General features: G+C 46.7%; 1 protein-coding gene across 4 annotated transcripts in view; it reads right to left on the bottom strand.

Moving 5' to 3' along the window:
* Positions 1–20,890, bottom strand: part of LOC116938859 (uncharacterized) — a 79,679-nt gene that overhangs the window by 29,042 nt on the left and 29,747 nt on the right. For all 4 annotated transcript variants that reach the window (XM_032946587.2, XM_032946585.2, XM_032946588.2 and 1 more), the window contains exons 7-10: positions 10,317–10,742; positions 8,852–8,933; positions 4,963–5,102; positions 2,940–2,982 (exon numbers count right to left, since the gene is read on the bottom strand). In XM_032946587.2, coding sequence (XP_032802478.2) covers positions 2,940–2,982; positions 4,963–5,102; positions 8,852–8,933; positions 10,317–10,742 — 691 coding nt within the window. The remainder of the gene's footprint in view (positions 1–2,939; positions 2,983–4,962; positions 5,103–8,851; positions 8,934–10,316; positions 10,743–20,890) is intronic.

Consider the following 20,890-nt stretch of genomic DNA (forward strand, 5'->3'; position numbering starts at 1 on the left):
CGACTTCTGGTCCAACACCAGTGGAGACTAGGCTCTAAGAAAAGCCGTCTCGGGTGTGGACCAATCAAATTCAAGGACAGTGCGTATTATTATCAGAGTTGTCTCTTTTGTTTGCATTTTGACTGCTTGTGTTGTGGTTATTGCAAACATGATGCCTTGAATAAAGGTGTCAGTTTTTGTGCCAGTTAAAAGGGGAAAACCTATTACTATTACTCGCCAGAAGTTCGCAGTGAGGTGGAGGTGGCGCTGAATCAGCATTCGCGTACAGGAGTACGCTCTTGGCGCTGGCGAAGGCTGCGTATCCGCGTACGGATACTTGAGAAGTTGTTGGAGCTCGCTAAGGATCTCCACACTGTGCTTCCCGCCGATGGCGGGGAGGTTTCTTCACTCAAGATCGCCAGGTGTATCCAGGCGCAGCAGATCCTGCAGTGTGACAGGTGTTGGTGGCATGCTCCGCGTCTTTTGCGGGGCCCGAGGGTCACACGGACGGAGAGGCTGCGTCCGCGTGCTTGCTGCATCAGCAGGGCACCGATCGACGGGGTGACGGTGATCGGCGGTGGGATGACCGGCGGCGGGCGAGGTCTGTTTCATCCCATTCCAGCGACGGATGGGTCACCTGATACAACTGCAGCCTGCCGGGGCATGTGCAGTCGGGCTGCCGGGTTCCTCTACGGCGGGCCTTGGGACGTCCGCCTTCCTACAACTCCATACCCCCTAAGGCGAGTCGCAGTGCACCTCACACTCGGCCCCGGGGTTCCCTTCATTCATCAGAGGGGTCCGGTGTGCGTCGGGGCCGCGCGCGTGTTCGTGGGGAGTCGGGTCGTGTTCGCGACGCGCGGCCGCTCCGACTTGATCAGCGGTCGGAGCTGGCAGGTTGCGTGGTCGCGGCAACCGCGGGGTCGTCGGCCGTGCTCGGGTTTGTTGAGGGGGTTGACATGCGCATGCTTGTGGATACTGGCGCGTCCTCGACCATTATATCCGAGTTGATTTATAACATTTTGCCACGCCGGTGTCGCGTTTTGGAGTCTGTAGATGCTCCGTGTTTCACCGCTAATGGCGGTTCGTTGGGGATAATAGGCCGGATCTCTGTTGCGTTGCGCATTGCCGATGTCCAATTGTCAGGCCACATGTTGATTTCCACAGCCCTGGCTGTCCCGTGCCTACTGGAGACTGATTTTTTCGGCAAGATGCCCCTGAAAATTCGTATCGATCAGGGATGTTTGGAGTTGCCGTTGGGACGGCGTATGGCTTTCTTCCGTCTCTGACTCGCATTAATGTTGCTAATGCTACGGTGCAGGCACTTGCATGCCGCACAGTGCGGATCCCCCCCGGCGCGCAAATGCTAGCGTCTCTTCGTTTACGAAAAACGCTCGATGAGCATGCCGTGAGTGACGGCATTGTGCTTGGTCCATCGAATAAAATCAGTCGTGGGATGTCGCTGGTTGCGGCACAGACGCTGGTCTCCCAGGACCAGCCGCCATTTATACAGGTCCTTAACACCGGGTCTGACACGATTATTCAAGAGGGTTCCGTGATCGCTCACGCGTCCCCGGCGTGTCCGAAAGTAGATGTTGTGGGAACATCAGGGTCCACGGGCCAAACGCGGAAGCTAAGGGCGCTCCTGCGGGAATTTTCCAACATAATTAGAAAGTCTAAATTTGATATCGGTTGGACATCTCTATTGAGCCACCATATTGACACGGGAAATACTGCCCCCATTCGCCAGAATCCTTATCGCCTGAGTCCGGCTGAAAAGGACCATGTTCATGTGGCGGTAGATGAAATGTTGGCCGCGGATATTATTTCGCCGTCCACCAGTCCATGGGGGGCCCTGATTGTCCTTGTTAAGAAACACGACAGTCTGCGGTTTTGCATTGATTTCAGGAAACTTAACAAATCGTCAGTCGCGGATGCCTACCCCTTGCCTCGCATGGATGATTCGTTGGATGCTCTGGCAGGCGCGTGGTATTTTTCGACCCTCGACCTTTTGTCCAGGTTTTGGCAGTTTCCGCTTGACGAGGCCTCGAGGCCCAAGACGGCTTTTCGGATGCCCCAAGGGCTGTTCGAGTTCAACTAACTTCTGATGGGGCTTCATTCCGCGCCTGCCACTTTTCAGAGACTGATGGAATTGGTTTTGGCGGATCTCCAGTGGGATTCGTGCCTGATATATTTAGATGACGTCATCGTTTTTGGCTGCATGTTTGATGAGCATTTGGATCGCCTGTGGGCTGTAGGTTGTGTTATGTTACGTACTGTTATGTGAATAAATAGTGTTGCTCCCAAGATAACGTCTGCGACTCAGTTGGACTCGCTACACTACAAAAGATTTAGGAGTAGTTTTTCAAAATTGTTCCTCCCCACAGATAACTTGGTCCGCTGTGGCCAGTCCCGCCTGTGGTAGTGCGGCTTGGTGTCTACATCTTTGTAGTCATTTTTGTATTACTTTAGAATAAACACATGTTAATTGTGATTCATGTTGGTTTTTTACGTTATGTGAACGTAAAGACACAAATTTGCCCGTTTTCTCTTTGAAAATAGGTAAATTTCAAATTATCACTGTCCTGGTCACAAAAGCAAGATTTGTGGGGAATAATAGCTATTTTCTGTACTCTTGAGGAATAAGCAATTAGGAAATAGCACTTACTACCCAGGAACAAAAAATTTAAAAAAATGTTACACTGTTAACTGTGTCATTTTTCTAACAGACCATGACGCGGGCACACGGCGGCCGCCTCTTTTCAAACGATGTCACGGGATCTTCAACTTCTGCTCTAATGGGAGACGGTGCATGGTATTTCATGATTAATACCACACCACCGCAATGGGGCTTATGTAGTGAATGAAAAAAAGAATTGATAACCAGGACGGCCTAATGGATTAGATCCACGAAGCTGCGCACGAAGCGGCGAGCGCGCCACTTAAGAGCCAAGGCGACTCACCTGCCGAGAGGCTGCTCCCCACCGGCTCCGTCATGCCGCCTTCCTGTTCGCCAACACAGTAATGAAGAAATAGATTCAGAATCTTTATTTATACGGGAGGAATCCAATGACCTATTAAGCTCTTTTTCACAGATGTCTAATAGGGACGGGTAAGAACGTGACAACAACAAACAATACAACAATATGATAGTAGTGTGAGAAAGGTAAAAAAAAACCCAAACAGATACAAATAAAACTAAACCATCCCAATCCGATGAGGCAAAGCCCACTGAGGTATTAAGTTATTTTTCAGAAGTGACCTGGCCACAAATGATCACTCAACAAAGTGGCTTTTCACTTGAACATTTAAGGAAGCAAAATAATATACATCTCAATTATGTTTTTACATGTGGAAGGAAAAACCTGAGGACCCGGAGAAAAAAATCCACGGAGAGAAAATGCAAACTCCAAATATACAGTTGTCAGGGTCTATATATAGCACAATTGTTTATCATAATTATTATTTAGATTTGTGTTTACCCAGGAAAGCTTCAGTGTATTTCTAACTTCAAATTAAAATATGTCCAAGTGCCCGGATTCACTAGACTCCATACAACAGATAAGAGTAGAGCGTTAGAATTGAGACACTAATCAGATAGCTCCCACCATGTCTGGATATGAGCCTCTTGTCAGGAGGGTCCTGCCAGGCGTTCGCAATACTGTAACGGGCGATGTTGCTGCTGCTGTGCGCCTGATCACAATTGAGTAATTTGCGGTGTCATTTGTCAAACTCGGTCAACTTGGACCATGCCGCCAGCACACCGCAGCCTTCTCTTATCTAACGACGTCACAGGATCGTTCACGTCCACTGTTGAAGAAGACAGCATGTGGTATTTTATGGCGGATATGCACCGCAGCGTTCACCAGAGTGGCCTGCCGGATTCCAATGATGAACATCCCCGCAACAAGCCGTCTCACTGCATGCGCCGACACCGAGCGCTCGCCAAAAAATTCACAGCACACCACATTCTTGTTTTTCATTGATGTTTATGAAAATTGTAAACTTAGCGGGACCAGGACTCCCCCAATTAGTCCGGTGAGCCGGGGTTTTAGGACCGTATCTTCAGTCCAGACTCGGCTCTGGCTTGGCCTCCAATGCTCAGGCTCGGCTCGGGCTTGAGCCGCTCGCGCGAGTCAGCGGCTCAGCCATGGCCTGGTTCTGGTTCAGCCTCATGCCACCCACACTGACAGCTGGCTCAAGTTAAGCACGGTGGCTTTGAGCCAGCTCACTCGAGCCAGAGCAAATCCTGAGCCGAGCCTTGACTAAGAATACAGGAGCCTTAATCAGGGCCGGATGATAACATTGCTGGGGCTGTAAGCTACGTCAATGTCTGTATATTTTTGTCATATTGGAATGAAGATAACCGTATTAGAGAGTACTTTTTCCCTCTCTCCTTAGTTTTTCAAAAGTGTTAGACCAGAGAACGCCAAAAGGCCAACAGCACAAAGACAAGAGACTATCAGGGCATTTATAGACTAGGTTTTACCCTATTTTATACTCTTAGGGTAAAACCTATTCTTATCCCTTGATACTGGCAAGTAAGGTTCCATGTTGTAGCTGCTCACCGAGCTATAAATGCCCTGATAGTGCATTGTCTTTGTGCTGTTTGCCTTTTGGGGTTCTCTGGTCTAACACTGGCTGAAACTAGGCCCTAAAGAAGGCTGTCTCTGGTGTAGACCAATCCGTTTCAAAGACAATGCATATATTACAAGAGCATATTTTTGTTTGCATGTTCAGCATAAGTATACGTGGTTAATGCAACCAAGATTCCTTGCAAACGGTTTCTGGTTGGTGTTTGAACATCTTAACACCTGCTTTATTGCCAGAAAGGGTAAAACCTATTCTTATAATTATAGTTGTCTTCATTTGTTTTCGGATTTAGAGGCCCCTCATCATGTGGGGCAATAAGCTGTAGCTTACTAAGCTTGTGCCCAAGTCCAGCACAGGCTTTAATGTACGTGCGCTTAGACAGGGAGCTGTTACCGGCTGTGGGTGGTCTGTGTCCGTTGCTGTTCTTAGCTGAGGGCCACCCGGCAAGCCTGGCAGACCTTCCGTCGAGTTGCCCAGCGAGCCTCGTGTTTGCTTCGGGATTTTGCCGCTCCGTGCATCGCTCTCCACTCGGCCTGTCGCACCATGAAGCTCAAGTGTCATGTAGGGTTTGGTGTAACCAGGCAGAGTGGAACTCAAGAGACCAGGATAGAGTATCATTTGCAAGAGTGACCCAGGTCACCAAAATGAAACAAGCAATGGGGTAAAAATTAAGTTCAGCAAACGAGAAAATAGAAATCAGAACAAAAACCGAATATGAACCAGAGCAGAGATAACCCCGTTACATACAATATCGACAACGGTACACGAAAAATAATCTATCTTCGATCAAATGAATTAGCAATAGCATAAGTTGGCTCAGACAAATTAGTCACTGTTTAACACACTCGTAGAGATGCGTTCCTGAATAGTTCCGCATGATTCAAAAGCAATTTCCCCATAAATAATGTAGAAATAAAGTTTGGCGAGATTCGGTGTACTACGTATACGCAGTGAGATAACAAAGAGCTGAAGGTACACTACCGCATTACCGTATCAATCCGCGTACTGTATCACTATATCGCTCAGCCATGCAGCTCAAGAAAGTCGACCGCTCAGAAACTGCGTTATAACAGTGCTGGTTGTGTTATAATGGTGAGCGTTCCGAATTTTGCTAAAGTGTTCCCTCATGGAAGAACTGCATGGTCGCGATATCGGTTGGACATCAGCGTGAACACCAACGCGTTAAGCAAGGACTTGCCGTACTTTTGAAAATGGTTTACAGAAACGTCATCATAGATTTCAGGAGATGATTGCACTCATGTTTAAACAGCAGGGAATATGTTGAAAGGTGACGAACACAACACCACCGTGCCGTCACCGCAGTAGCCTACTCACACTCACACCGTCCGCAGGATTGCTGTGCATATAGGATGATTACCACACCAGCGTACACTAAACATTGACTCCCAATCCACCAGATGGCTTAGGTTTATTACTCTGTCATACCTAAATTAAATATTCAAGTACGATAAGTCATTGCTTAACGTGCAGCATTCACACAAAGTATTTTCTTCCATTAGGGAACTTTCACACAACGCGGAACATGCACCGTTATAAATAACGCGGTTTCTGAGCAGTCAACGATGAATTACTTTCTTGAGCTGTGCGGCTAAGCGGTACAGTGATAGAGTACGCGTGCGCGTAGTACATCATATCTCGCCAAACTTTAGCATTACATTATTTATGAGGAATTATTTTTGCTTCATAAGTTCAACACGTTAAATGAGGACTTGCTGTCCAATAGTAGCATTTAGAGTAATTCGAATTGCGGCACGGTAGCGCAGTGGTTACATTTGTGCCTCACAGTACAAAGCTCCTTGGTTATATTTCTGGCTTAAGGAGCTTTCTGCGTGGCGTTTGTGTGTTCTTCCCCCAACTCTGCATGGGCTTCCTCCGGGTTCTTCGATTTCCTCCAATAGATAAAAAGAGAATGTACTTGGTATTGGCAAAAACATTGCAATGCTGAAAAGTTATCTTCCAATTAATCAATTGAGTACAGGACTCTACTTTAACATGGCCACACTCATCCTAACATTTGTGGTCATGTGTGACTTTTTTATCAAGAAAAATAATAATTCATAACTGTTGATGTGACCGTATAGGTGGTAATGCCCATGTGGGGTCGTATGATGTGACGGGGGGGGGGGCAGAGGCATAAGGTGGGATTGGTGGCTCCCATGGACTGAGGTGGGTTGAGGTGGAGATAGGCATCGCATCTGAGGGCAGAGGTGTGAATGAGTGAGGAAAAGGCTGGGGGTGGTGCCCCAGGAAAGGATTAAAAAGGGACTGCACACCCAAAGGTGTGGGCGGGGGATGGTGGTTGCTGGAGACCGCAGAGGCAGGAGAGCTAGGCAGATATTTTTTGTTTTATTTTAATGCACCCTGCCCGCGCAGGCGGCTGATTGGGAGCATTATTTTCTTTTCTGGACAGTACTCTGTGGTGAGACCGTGCAGTTGTTCAACCAACCAGCAGAGCTAGGTGAAGAGCTCCGGTAGGGCTGTTGAAGGCAACCATTGCCACGTGCACGAGGCAGCATTAGCCAGCATGGTGGAACCGTAAGTTCTGAGGGCCGGCTGGACCTGGGTGTAGCCTCTAAGGTGGTTTTATCCAGGCTGCGGAGAATTGTCAGAGTGGTGGGCCACTGAGTCCCACCAAGCAGGCTGAATTTCAGGCATGCACAACCTACAAGGAGGGCCACTGTGAGGCTGAACACCTGACAACTCGAGAGCTGGGCAGCAAAGCAGGGAGCGCTGATCAAGGGTGACCAGGATCGTGAGGAGGGCTACCTTGGTGTCAGTTCCTTGGTGACCTTGGCACCGGTGGGCATCCTAGACGGCAGTTGGAGGTTGTGAGCAACCGTAAAGATTTGCAAGGGCTGTGAGCTACTCCCTTGCACCTACCTCAATACTCTCATCTTCACACTAACACTTTCTCACTCCCATACACACATTCGGACTATTGAGCAATGCACCCACTTCAAGACAGTTTCTCAGCAAGAAGATCTTTATTTGATGACTGCGTGTGAACTGGCATGGAAATTCATCGAAGGACTTTGTTATTTGCGTGCGTCTCTTCCTGTTCTGTTATGTCAAGGTTCGTGAAGTTTAAGTGCGTCGGATATGTGCTTTGTGATTACTGTTATCAAATTGAGTCATGCTTGAGGCATTTAGTGTTCACCTCGTAGGGTGAAATTTTCTTGTAGTTGACATCAGGTCTGAGGTCGTGTTGGTACTGTTAAACCTGGGGTTGCTTTGCCTGCTTTTGCCACCGGTGGTTGTTAACGTATACTTCTATGGTTATAAGCCTTCCTTTGTAGTCATTAAAGACTTAAACTCGTAATTGTTTTAAATCAGTTGTGGTGGTCCCTTTTTGCCTGGCGCCTTTGGTCTTCTACTCCAACCCAGAGTCTGCAGAGCCTAAACAAACCCCTGGGTTGCGTCTATAAGAGTGAGCGTGGCGTCCGAACCAGCACCCCCACCACTCATCCCAGGCAAACCCTCACAGCTATCTAGTACAACTTGTGTTTGTTTGTTGCTGGCAGCTTCACGTTTTGGGCCTGTTCTTAGCAGTAGTGAAGGGGAGTGGTAGTGCAGCCATTAGCGAGCTGCGCTACGATCCCACGGTCAACAGCAGTGACGATTATGTGAACCGGTCCTGGGCCTCTCCTAGGTTGAATCAGCTTCAAATAAGTACCTGGTGCATTGTGTAAACATCGACAAAGGTGGCCAGGCATGGTGCTAGCCAGCCATCCCCTCATGTGCCGGTTCCAGCCTTCAGAGGTGCCCGCCAACAGCAGTTATTCCTACAATCTGTTAAGCCTATACAAGGCATCTTTGTTTTTGTATAGATGTGTTTCAGTGTGTGGGGTCAGTGTGTGGGGTCAGTGTGTGTTAGTGTAGATGTGTCAGTGTACTATCAATGTGCGTGTCTCAGTGTGTGGGGAGCAGTGGCACAGCGATTAGCGCCCTACCCTACAAACCTGGCAACCCGTGTTCAATTCCCACTCACTGCCCAACACCAGTGATGATTATCTGAACCTGTACTGGGCCTCCCCTAGGTTGATTCAGGCTCAAATGAGGACCTGGTGAAGTGTGTAAAACATGTCTACGAGCGAGAAAAAGGCAGCCAGGCATGGGGCTGGGCACCCAGTCCCTGGTGTACCATTCCTTGCTTCATATTCGCTAACAGCACTTGCCCAAGCAGTCTGTAAAGGTTACGGGGGGGGGGGGGATCTTTGTGCTCAGCAGCTGCGTTGAGGCAGCGGTGGTGGCTTGGACTCACTCGTGATCTCGCGCGCCACCCTGGCGCCCGTCCTCGTAGTGTCCTGTATGAGCCTGGTCTCCACCTCGTACCCCTGTTCACTCTGCGCGTGCACAGCACACATAACCCCCACCAAACGACAGAATTGGCCAGACATCCCAATATGGGACAACAGAGCATGGGCAAGTTGTTAGTAGTGCCAGTTCTGGCTGCCTTTCTAGTGCCTCTAAATCAAATAGATACACAACCACACAAACTATTGCCGGTAGTGAACATTCTACATTCCTATGGTCGCGGCACATTTATACACAAGACAACCAATGATGACTTCCCCACAAAGTGGTAAATATTTTATCAACCCTAGAGAGATGATTGGGCTGAGTCAATCACCAACCAGGGATGTGAACTCGCAACCTTCCGATTGGGAACCGCCCGGTCTAGGGCCCTACCACCTGGCCGGCTACATAATTTGCCAAAATATTAAAATGTGTCACTCACATCAGCATTGTCAACGTGCTGTGTATTCATCCTAAGCACTCCTAACAGCCAATTGCCAACGTCGTTAGGCTGAGTGGCATTTCTTGAGTCAATGCTGCAGTGATTATTATTGTTATCGTTATCCATCCAGTGAGGTGGCTCAGCAATAGCAAAGGCAGCTCACAATCAGAATCTTTATTTATCGTGGATGAACCCGATGAGCTATGAAGCTCTTTTTCATAGATGTCCAGTATGGGCGGGTCAGCAAGTTGTAACAACAAACAATGCAAAAAAATGATCGGAGTGCAAAATAAAAAAAGATAAGCAAAGTCAAGATAAAATAAATATAAATCAAGTGTATAACTACAAGTACACCAATTCCTGTCGATCTTTTCAAAACTAAATGCAAGCTTGGGGTAAGGCAGCAAAACAATACCAGTACCAGACCACACCAAGACAACACGCAGTACCTGAAATAAATTGCAAATTAAAATGTGTCTATCGATGGTACACGGGTAAGGATCAAAGTTACAAATCAAATTTGCAAATGTGCCTGCTGTTTCCAGCACCTTTCTTCTGCATCAGGATATGTTTTGAAGGAAGATTTACGATGTTAACGGGAGGAAACAAGGTTCTTCCAAAACGTTGGTGCTGCAATGGTAAAGGCTTTGTCACCCATTCTTGTTGCCTATTGGTGCAAGTGCTGATAACGAGTAGCGCCTATGAAAACCGAAAGAGCACACGAGGGGGTGGGTGACCAGCACCACACCTGGCCGCCTTTGTCTCCCCAGTGAAGATGTTTTGCACACCGCCCAGATACTTATTTGAGGCTGAGTCGACCTAGGGGTGGCCCAGGACCATTTCAGATAATCATCACTGGTGTTGGCAGTGAGCAGGAATCGAACGCGGGTCACAATGAAACGCACTGCATGGCACGCCCGGGCACTGCTTGCGGGGGGAGAGACGACGACGATGACGACGACAATGACGACGACGACGACATGGTTACCCGGTACGGTGGTGTAGGCAGCACGATCTCGGTGGCAATGCGCGCCCCGCTCGCATCGTCCGCCTCATCGTGGTAGCGGAAGATCCGCGTGCGCACGCTGATGCGGCCCTCGGCGCCAGGCGGTGCGACTACGCCGGGCGGCAGCGGCACGGTGGTGAGCACCTCGCACACGCCCAGCTCGGCGCCTCCCGCCCACACCGAACCCTCGGGGGCCGGCTCCATGGAGGCCGGCAAAGCCCCATTGGGGCCCAGCAGAAGGGGCCGTGGTGGCGGTGGCACGTCGGCCGCAGTGCGAGCGGCCCGCGCCTTCTTGTCCCGGAGCGCTTTCTTGAGTTTCTCTTTCTTCCTTGGCTTCTCCGGGTTCGCCACATCAGAGGCGGCTTCCTCGGGCTCCTCCGAGATGGTGAAGAGTTGGACTGTGGCTCCCTGAAAACAATAAGAACCACGTGCAAAGCTCTCTTGCTCCCGGCACTGAATTCTTCAAATGCTGCTTAACTACATTCCCAACAATATTATTACGCATGTCTGAAGACTCTTGCTCATAGTAGAGGCCGATGTTGCTGATGCTGCGTGTAATCCCAATTGAGTAATTTTCAGGAAATTTTCAGAATTAGGTTTTTAACTAAGTGAGGAGACCGGGTACCTTAAGAGGGAATGGGAAACCCATGCAAAACAGGGGGAGAACAAACTCCACACAGAACAGCGACCAGGAATCGAGCCCAGACCCTTCTTGCTGTGTTATCAATGCACCACACGGTTCCAACACGTCCTCGTTTAATGCATTTTCAGACAACGCATTTTCGCTAGAACACGGAACACACACTGTTATAACGCAGATCGCACACGGTTATGAAGCGGTTTCTGAGCGGTTGACTACTTTCTTGAGCTGCGCCGCTGAGCGGTAGAGTGATAAGTCACGCAGTGACGTACCCTCAGTTATTAGTCCTGCCATCTCACTACGCGTGCATTCATCGTATCTTGCCAAACTTTATTGTTACATCATCATTTATAGGGGAAATTGGTTTCACTGAACGCCTTTTTCACTTTATGCGACACTCTTCAGGAATGCATCTACTCCCGCGTAAAACGAGCACTACCTGTACTTGGAATTTGTAACTATCTTTTCTTTTTAAAATTTTACATATCAATATATTGATTCATGATAGAATTTTTGGATAGTATGACCAAATCCTTAAGACCCTCCACCCCCCCCCCCAAAAATAAATTTCGTCACTACAGCTATGCACATTTAAATCTAGATTGAAAACTAATTTATTTAGAACTGCTTTTTGTTTTTAGTTTGTCCTTCCCCGTACCTCTGATTAGCATAATTGGCTATGTACTGTGCAAAAAGTCCCTACATACATAAGTTTGATTCTAACTTCCTGTACCTCGTCCTGATGATGATGCTTGATGTAATTTCAAGTGAAACATCACGAATCTAAATCTCTCAATCTGGCTGTGAGAATCGGCCTTCACTTCACCGGTGTGAGCGAGAACGGTACGAAGCAGCGTTCAACTACTGGATATGTTGATGATGAAGTCGTTTGGCGCCATCAAATGGTGAAGCATCTTCAGAACAAGTTCCAGGAGGAAGTCAGAGTAATTGTTGCTCTAACTTCTGAGATTTGTATTTTATTTTACTCCTACTTCCTGTCTTGTCCGAATGATGCTTGTACACCTGACCATTTAAGTTGTTTGTCAGTGGCCAGATTGTTACATAGTGGCCTAAGCCACGTGTTACAATCAAATTTCCTATAACAGGAAAGAAAACACATGCGCAGTAAGTCCTCGTTTAAAGCGAGATGCGTTTCTGAAAAGTGCCACTTTCAGAAAAAATCTATTTCCCCATAATGTAGTAACTATAACGTTTGGCGGGATAAGATGTACAACGCACATGCAGTGCGATGGTGGGACAAATGAGGGTATGCTGCCTTACTGTATCACTCCACGTACTGTATCACTGTACCGCTCAGCAGCACAGCTCAAGAAAGTAGTTCATCATCGATCACTCAAAAACCGCATTGTAACAGTTGCGCATTCTGCGTCACAACGGTGCGTGTTCCACATTCTAACGGTGCGAGTTCTGCACTATAACAAGCACGTTTCACGCTATAACTGCGCATGTCTCACGTTATAACGTCCCCCGCTATAATGGTACACAGTCCGCGCTACAATGGGAATGTTTCATGTTATAACAGGCGCGTTCTGCGTTTTAACCGTGCATGTTCTGCGTTATAACGGATACATTCCACGCTATAACGGTGCGTGTTCCACGTTATAGCTGTGCGCGTTCCCCATTATAACAGTCCAAGTCTGCGCTATAACAGTCCAGATTCCACGTTATAATGGACATGTTCCACGTTATAACGGTGCAGGTTCCACGTTATAACGGTACAGGTTCCGCGTTATAATGGTGCATCACCTGCATTATAATGGTGCGCGATCCGCTATGCATGACAAGTGTTCACTAATGGAAGACCCACATTGGACAAAACCAGTTGTGTGAACATCTCGCGGTAAGCGAGGACTTACCGAAATAACATTTATAAAAAATAAATTGTAAGCTGTGGCGCAGTGGTTAGCGCACCGTGCCGTCAACCCCAGCGAACTACGTTCAATCCGCGACCATGGCTAACGTCATTGACACCCGACAAGCAGCGTCTAAACCGATCCTCGGCCATCTCTTTGCCAAACTGGCACTAACCAGTGTGGCGAAGTATGGTCAAACGATCCCCGACTGATAAGGCCCATTGTTCGATGTCACGTGACACGCTGAATTATTAATGACCACCCGAGCCCCATCCCGAGCTGGGTTGGCGAACGCGCGGCTGGTAGGCCACACGGCACTCGGCAAAAACAAGCTTAGCAGAATGTTTGCAAACATTCATATAGACACAACCGGTTTAGTTTTACAATGGGTAGTACTGTAGTGTAGTTATATTTTATAATAATGCCAGTACCAAATATATATTTTCTATACTGATGAGTGGGTTGCTAAGTGGGTTGGTGAGTTGCATTGTAAATTGTCTGGTGAGTGTCTTAGTGTGTTGGTGAATTGTCTGGTGTCTTAATGAGTAGGTTTGCGAGTGAGATTGTGAATTGTCTGTAGATTGTGAATTGTCTGGTGATTATCATAGTGAGTGGGTTGGTGCATTTTCTAGTGAGTGTCTTAGCGAGTGGGTTGGTGAGTGAGATTGCAAATTGTCTGGTGATTGTCTTAAAGAGTGGGTTGGTGAGTGGGATTGTGAATTGTCTGGTGAGTGTCTTAGTGAGTGGGCTGATGAATGGTTTGGTGAGTGTCTTAGTGAGTGGGTTGGTGAGTGGGTTGGTGAAATGTCTGGTGTCTTAGTGAGTGGGTTTCTGAGTGGGTTGGTGAATTGTCTGGTGAGTGTCTTGGTGAGTGTCTTGGTGGGTGGGCAGGTGAATGGGTTAGCGAGTGGGACGGTGCGTGGCATGGTGGGTTAGTAAGATGGTGAGTGGTGATAGTGAGTGGCATTACACGTAGCACCATTGCCACCTCATGCGATAACTTGACAGGACCCTCCTAGAAAAAGATTATTGACACTTGGCGAAGCTTCGCCGAGTAAATGAGCAGGTATACACATTTTACAATGCCGACCTTCCCTCGCAAGAAACGAACAAACCTAGGGGCAGTGGGAGTTTGCAAACCCTGGCCAGATTCCATACAGTGATAAGCGCAGCCTCAACCATGCCTGCAATCGACAAACCCCCCCTTACCTTTCCAGGCTCTGTTGCTTCACCGTCCATGGCCAGGAGAAGTCACGCCCCTCACCTCCCCCGCGATCCACAGAGGGTCCAAACAGCGCAAGGCGCGTGACCGCACACAGCCACCTGCCGCAACTACGGCTGCGGTTCGAACACCAGTGGCTCGTGAACATGCACCGCCACCGCCGCCGACCGGCGCATTCAATCGGCGTCTCTCTCTGCGCCCAGGTGTTTGGACGGGGGGGAGGAACCGCGCACTGTACACGCACGGCCTGCTGCGGTCATCACACGATCGGCGCGAGACCGGCACGCGATCGGTATGCGCCCCGGAGCAAAGGGGGCAAGGAGCGCCGCTACGTTGAGCCGCGCCACACCCAGCTGTAACCCGAGAAACTTTGACTTTGTCCGCTCTCTCCCCACTCTCTCAGTCTCTTATCGGCGGCACGCTTCGCGAGGCGATGACGCAGCTCAGGGGTAGGCGCGTCGCCCACTCATTGCAGAAGGTCAGAATCTTTGTTGTTGAAACTGCAAGTGGAGGAATCCGATGAGCTGTGGAGCTCTTTTCACAGATGTCCGGTAGGGGCACGGGGGTCAGCAAGTTAACAATACAAAAAACCGAAAGGAGTGCAAAATAGAGAAGAGGTAAGCAACACACTAAAAATAATATAAAAATATATAAATACAAATTACATAATTACATACATTCCTGCCAAATTATCGACACTAAATGCAAGCTTGGGCAAGGCAGCAAAACAGCAACAATAGTCGCAGACCACATCAAGACAACAACAACAGTCCCAGACCACACCAAGACAACACAGAGGTTCGCAGTATGATTCTAGCTAGCAGCGCTGGTTAACACTGCAGGAGTGCATAACCCTCGTATTTTGATTTAAAGCTTTCGTGACTGCAGGAATTCATATTCTTGGTTCTTTCGGTAAAGTCACGTAGAATGTAAACAATAAAATAATAAAAATATAAAACAATTAAATTCTCACGACGTTTCGTGAGAATTTTTTGAACACAAAGCAGAGCTAAAACATGGTAGGACCAACACCTCGGCCGTGGCAGATCACTGTTATAATTCAGTAGGCTCACATGACATTGACTTCTCCAAGACAGAGGTTCTCTGCAAGCCATCTGGCTACCATGAGAGATTCGTTCATGAGGCTATCCACATATACAACACAGAGACAATTTCAACCGAGAAGATGGATTCTGGCTTAGCAATCATTGGAAGGATTTGATAAACCATTTGGGTCTTAATTGATTGTTCACGCTTACGGTGGCTTTCAGACCGCATTCCATTCTCTTCGTCTCCCCCCTCCTCTTTTCCGAACATAGATGGACTCGTCCATCTGAATAACTGCCAAATCGCTCTCCATGGTGCTAACGTAAAAAAAAAAGTCACTTTTTTCAAATTTTTCTTGCTGTGGTTTTCACACCTGATGATGATTGCTTGTGTTGCAGTCGAAACGTCGTGAGAATTTTATTGTTTATATTTTTATTTTTTATTGTTTCCCTTCTACGTGACTTTACCGAAAGAACCAAGAATATGAACCCGAGTATTAGTAATAATAACAACACTGCACTGTCTGCTGCATGGACGTTAAAGATTACGTGGCGTCTTTCAACATGGTCCCAATTTGAGAAGTGCACTGGCAATGACTAAGTTGGGATATCACACAGCTGCAACATCACCTCCTGTTGCGAGACTGCAGGCTGTCTGTGAAACACAGCAGCGCCCTTAGCTTCGTGATGACCACCACTGTGCAATAAGAACGACACGAATACCAGACCATAAAGAAAAAAAACTGATCTGGAACTATGCAGCCTTTTAAGATACGTGCCGGAAATTCTACAGTGATTTCTGGCATTTTAAAAACACCGTGAAAGATTGACATATCACCGAAAAATCCAGGCACTTGGTAACCAGTAAATATTGACCCAACTATATAAACCAAAGCAATACGACAACATATTCTTAGCTCTTTCGGTAAAGTCACGTTACTTTACCGAAAGAGCTAAGAATATGAATTACTGCAGTCACGAAAGCTTTAAATCAAAATTTAATACGACAACACTTCGCTAAGCGTGCGGTGTTCACTGAGTTTTCGCGATAACGCGGCTCTTCCATTTTTTTCGCACAATGCGAAAATGATAACGCAGAACACACCCATTACAATGCAAAACGCGCACCGTTATAACGTGGAACACACCCGTTATAATGCAGAATGCACCCATTACAACGCAGAATGTTTCAATGTGGAACATATCCGTTATAAAGCGGTTTCTGAGTGGTCAACGATGAACTACTTTCTTGAGCTGTGCAGCCGAGCGGTACAGTGATACAGTAAGCAAAGTGATACAATAAGCAGAATGATACAGTAATGCGGCCATGTACCCTCAGTTATTTGTCCCGCCATCTCACTGTGTACAGTTACATCGTATCTCGCCAAACTTTATTGTGACTGGTTTATTTATGGGGAAATTGTTTTCGCTTAACGCGAAATTTTTCAGGAACGCATCTACCGTGTTAAACAAGGACTGACTGTGAAATCGGTAATCAAATTGAAAAACGGTCACCAGTTCACCGGTTGACGTTTACAGCCCTAACTTTTTGGTTACCGTTGCAATTTTATTATACTGACGTTTGTTCACCTAGAAAAGCCTCAGTTAGTCTGAAGACTTTTTCCAGAGGGTCTTGCCAAGTTTTTGGAGTAGGTCGGAGGTGTAGATACGCATCTCTAATTCGATTACAGGCAAACCTCGCTTAGTGCGACCCCGTAGAACGCTGATTCGTTTGAGTGCTCTTTGCCTTGAACATTTTTACTGACATTTGAAATAAAAACATACCATATATAAAGCGCTACGAGTCAGAATACAGATAGTCCCCGAGTTACGATGGTCCGACTTACGATATTTCGATCTTACGATGACGATAGCGATACGACAAAATTGTAAAATATTTTACATTTTGCGCGGCAGGCAAACGCAGCAGCGTACGAGGTACGATACTGTACGTTGGGACGCTGCCGGGATGTACGCATCTTCCGCCTTGTGTGATGCCTCACTCTCACCAGCGGTCGACAGAGTTAAGTTGTCTCAGTGTTAGCGCGTGTAATTTTCTGTGTTTTTTTGTGTTTCAAAGCATGTTAAAAGTTTTTATAGCAGATAGGATTGTTTCCTGAAAAAACTTTTTATTAAATTGCAGTTCATATAGGTAGGCTAAGAATTTACCTTGTTTTTTTTACTTTACATTTTACTGTGCAATACAGTATTGTAATTAATAAATACATACAGTTTATGGTTGTAAATTGCTCTGTTTTGCTCAATTATCACCATTCTTTAAGACTCCTGGGTAGGCTAGGCCATCTTCGACTTACGCTATTTTTGACTTATGATGGGGTCGTCGTAACGCATCTCCATCGTAAGTAGAGGACTACCTGTACACAGCAGCGTCGGCCGAGGAAACGTACCCACTCCCATTATTTGCTCAGCCAATGAGAGCGACGAATGCTCTCAGCCAAACAGACCCAACCCCCCACGATTCGATTATCACGAATAATGGTGACAATGACATTTTAAAAATAAAATCAATGTTAATAGCCAGGTGAGGATAGTCTCCGGCTCCACCTAAACGAAACCTCACCACAGACAACCTCGTCTCCCATCGCTGTCTTTTACGAGCGCATTAAATTGCACTCTTGAGTAACGTACATAAAACTTACTCATGTTATATTAAATTATGATTTTTATTTACAAAATGTTCACCATCTGTATTATTATTAATAGCGCTATTATCGATATCCCAATTAAGTCCTTATATACTGCCCATAGTAAAAAATAATGCTGTCGGGAACGCATCCCCATGTAGTATACCAATAGTATAACGGCCCCTTTTAGTGCCGATTCTATGAGCACATCTTGAGCACTAAGCAAGGTCTGCCTTATTGTATTCAGCAATGGGATCTTTTTGGTCAATACCAGGTACAGTGTGCTTTTTTTCAGAATGTTACAATGAAATTCGAAAACGGCTTATCGAGGCCGATCTTGTTCACCAAGCGGATGAGGTGTGCAAACAGAGATCATGGCAAAAGCCCCTCCTCACTGTATGTATGCTCCACAACGACGAGGAGAGATGCTACCGAGTATCAAAATCTGAATATTTATTTCGGGTTTCTCTGAATGACAGCCGGTAAACTGGTACCAAAAGTCACAATCGATGGAACGTAAGGAAAGGACGCGTCGATTGGTGCGCTGTGCGAACATACAAACCGCACGGCAGTCTAAGTTACCACGTGGTTACAAACGCCCAGAGATGAGAGTACACCGCCACGTTCCTGTATCAATCTGCATACTATCACTCTGCTCAGCCTGCGCAGCTCAAAAAAGTAGTTAATCGTTGATCGCTCAGAAACCGCGTTATAGCGGTGCACGTGACACATTATAACGGTGCTCGATACATGTTTTAACGGTGTACGTTCCACGTGTAAACGAGGACTTGCTGTACTCAAGTTTCCTCCTTACATAAAAAACAACCACTCCTGAGAAAGGGAATGGGCCCAAATGGCCAGACATCTCAACGCGAGGTTCTCCTGTGTACCGTGACTGTGTCTGTGACACACAGAAGCACCTTCCTTCCTTATGATAGCCTTGGGTTATAAGAATAACGCCAATACCAAATGTACATTATATACGATTACTAGCTTTACTACCCGGCTTCGCCCGGGATTCACGACGCCCAGCCACCTTTGTCTCCCCAGTGGCGATATTCACACACCACAGCAGTTACTCGTTTGAGGCTGAGTTGACCTAGGGGAGGCCCAGGACCGGTTGAAATAATCATCACCGGTGGTGGCCGTGAGCGGGAATCGAACTCGGGTCGGTGGGTTCGTAGCGCAGCGCGCTAGCCACGACACTACAATGCGTTACACTTCCACAGGCGCGGGTCACATGATAGATTTGACGTCACAGCTCACTTGCCGTGCAAAAAATATATGCATTATTGAGCTCCCCCCCACCCCCAAACAAAAAAAGTGTATTTTTATAATTATTGCATGGTGTACAGTCTGGAAAGTACCCACATGGCAAATTTCAAGTTTGTTGCATGTCAGGAAGTAGGCTAAACATTTTGAACAGACACACAATCACAAATTTCCCTTTTACAGTGAGAAAAAAGTATTTGATCCTCTGCTGATTTGTTCGTTTGCCCACTGACAAAGAAATGATCAGTCTATAATTTTAATGGTAGGTTTATTTGAACAGTGAGAGACAGAATAACAACAAAAAAATCCAGAAAAACGCATGTCAAGATTTTTATAAATTGATTTGCATTTTAATGAGGGAAATAAGTATTGACCCCCTCTCAATCAGAAAGATTTCTGGCTCCCTTTAAGAGTGTGCTCCTAATCTCAGCTCGTTACCTGTATAAAAGACACCTTTTCATAATAAAGGTTTTTGGGTTAGATCGCGTTTATTTATAAATGTGTCGTAACCCTCCACCACCCGACCACCCGACATGGCCAATCAGCAAAAAAAAAGGTGACACGTTGACAAAAAGACAAATAATTCACTACTTTAGCCCACCGGTGTGTTGAAGAGTGAACCCACATTTACAGTTTGAGTACGACGTTTCGCTGGTAAATACATCCAGCATCATCGGGCAATTCGCCAGAATGGTAAAGCCCTCGCTTGCTCCCGGTTTAGTGCGGCCTGGAAGCGTATTATTAAATAATACACATTACATTTTGATTTAAAGAATTACTAATCTACAACTCATTACTAATCATAACCAATGACTGATTACTAATCGATTATATAATTACAATACCCCCCCTCCGCCTCTAATCACTGCACCTGATATGAGTTAAGTGATGACGTCACCCTGCTGCTCTATATAAAACCAGAAGCAAGCGAGGGCTTTACCATTCTGGCGAATTGCCCGATGATGCTGGATGTATTTACCAGCGAAACGTCGTACTCAAACTGTAAATGTGGATTCACTCTTCAACACACCGGTGGGCTAAAGTAGTGAATTATTTGTCTTTTTGTCAACGTGACACTTTTTTTTTGCTGATTGGCCGTATCGGGTGGTGGAGGGTTACGACACATTTATAAATAAACGTGATCTAACCCAAAAACCTTTATTATGAATAATATTGGTCGCGAAAGCCTACATGTTAAACATAAAAGACACCTGTCCACAGAAGCAATCAATCAATCTGAGTCCAAACTCTCCAACATGGCCAAGACCAAAGAGCTCTCCAAGGATGTCAGGGACAAGATTGTAGACCTACACAAGGCTGGAATGAGCTACAGACCATTGCCAAGCAGCTTGGTGAGAAGGTGACAACAGTTGGTGCGATTATTCGCAAATGGAAGAAACACAAAAGAACTGTCAATCTCCTTCAGCCTGGGGCTCAATGCAAGATCTCACCTCGTGGAGTTGCAATGATCATGAGAACGGTGAGGAATCAGCCCAGAACTACACGGGAGAATCTTGTCAATGATCTCAAGGTAGCTGGGACCATAGTCACTAAGAAAACAATTGGTAACACACTATGCCGTGAAGGACTGAAATCCTGCAGTGCCCGCAAGGTCCCCCTGCTCAAGAAAGCACATATACATGCCCGTCTGAAGTTTGCCAATGAACATCTGAATGATTCAGAAGCCAACTGGGTGAAAGTGTTGTGGTCAGATGAGACCAAAATGGAGCTCTTTGGCATCAACTCAACTCGCCGTGTTTGGAGGAGGAGGAATGCTGCCTATGACCCCAAGAACACCATCCCCACCGTCAAACATGGAGGTGGAAACATACTTTGGGGGTGTTTTTCTGTTAAGGG

The sequence above is a fragment of the Petromyzon marinus genome, chromosome 4 (genome assembly GCF_048934315.1).
Source record: "Petromyzon marinus isolate PM22_M1 ecotype Great Lakes invasive population chromosome 4, UKy_Petmar_22M1.pri1.0, whole genome shotgun sequence".
Classification (NCBI taxonomy): Eukaryota; Metazoa; Chordata; class Hyperoartia; order Petromyzontiformes; family Petromyzontidae; genus Petromyzon; species Petromyzon marinus.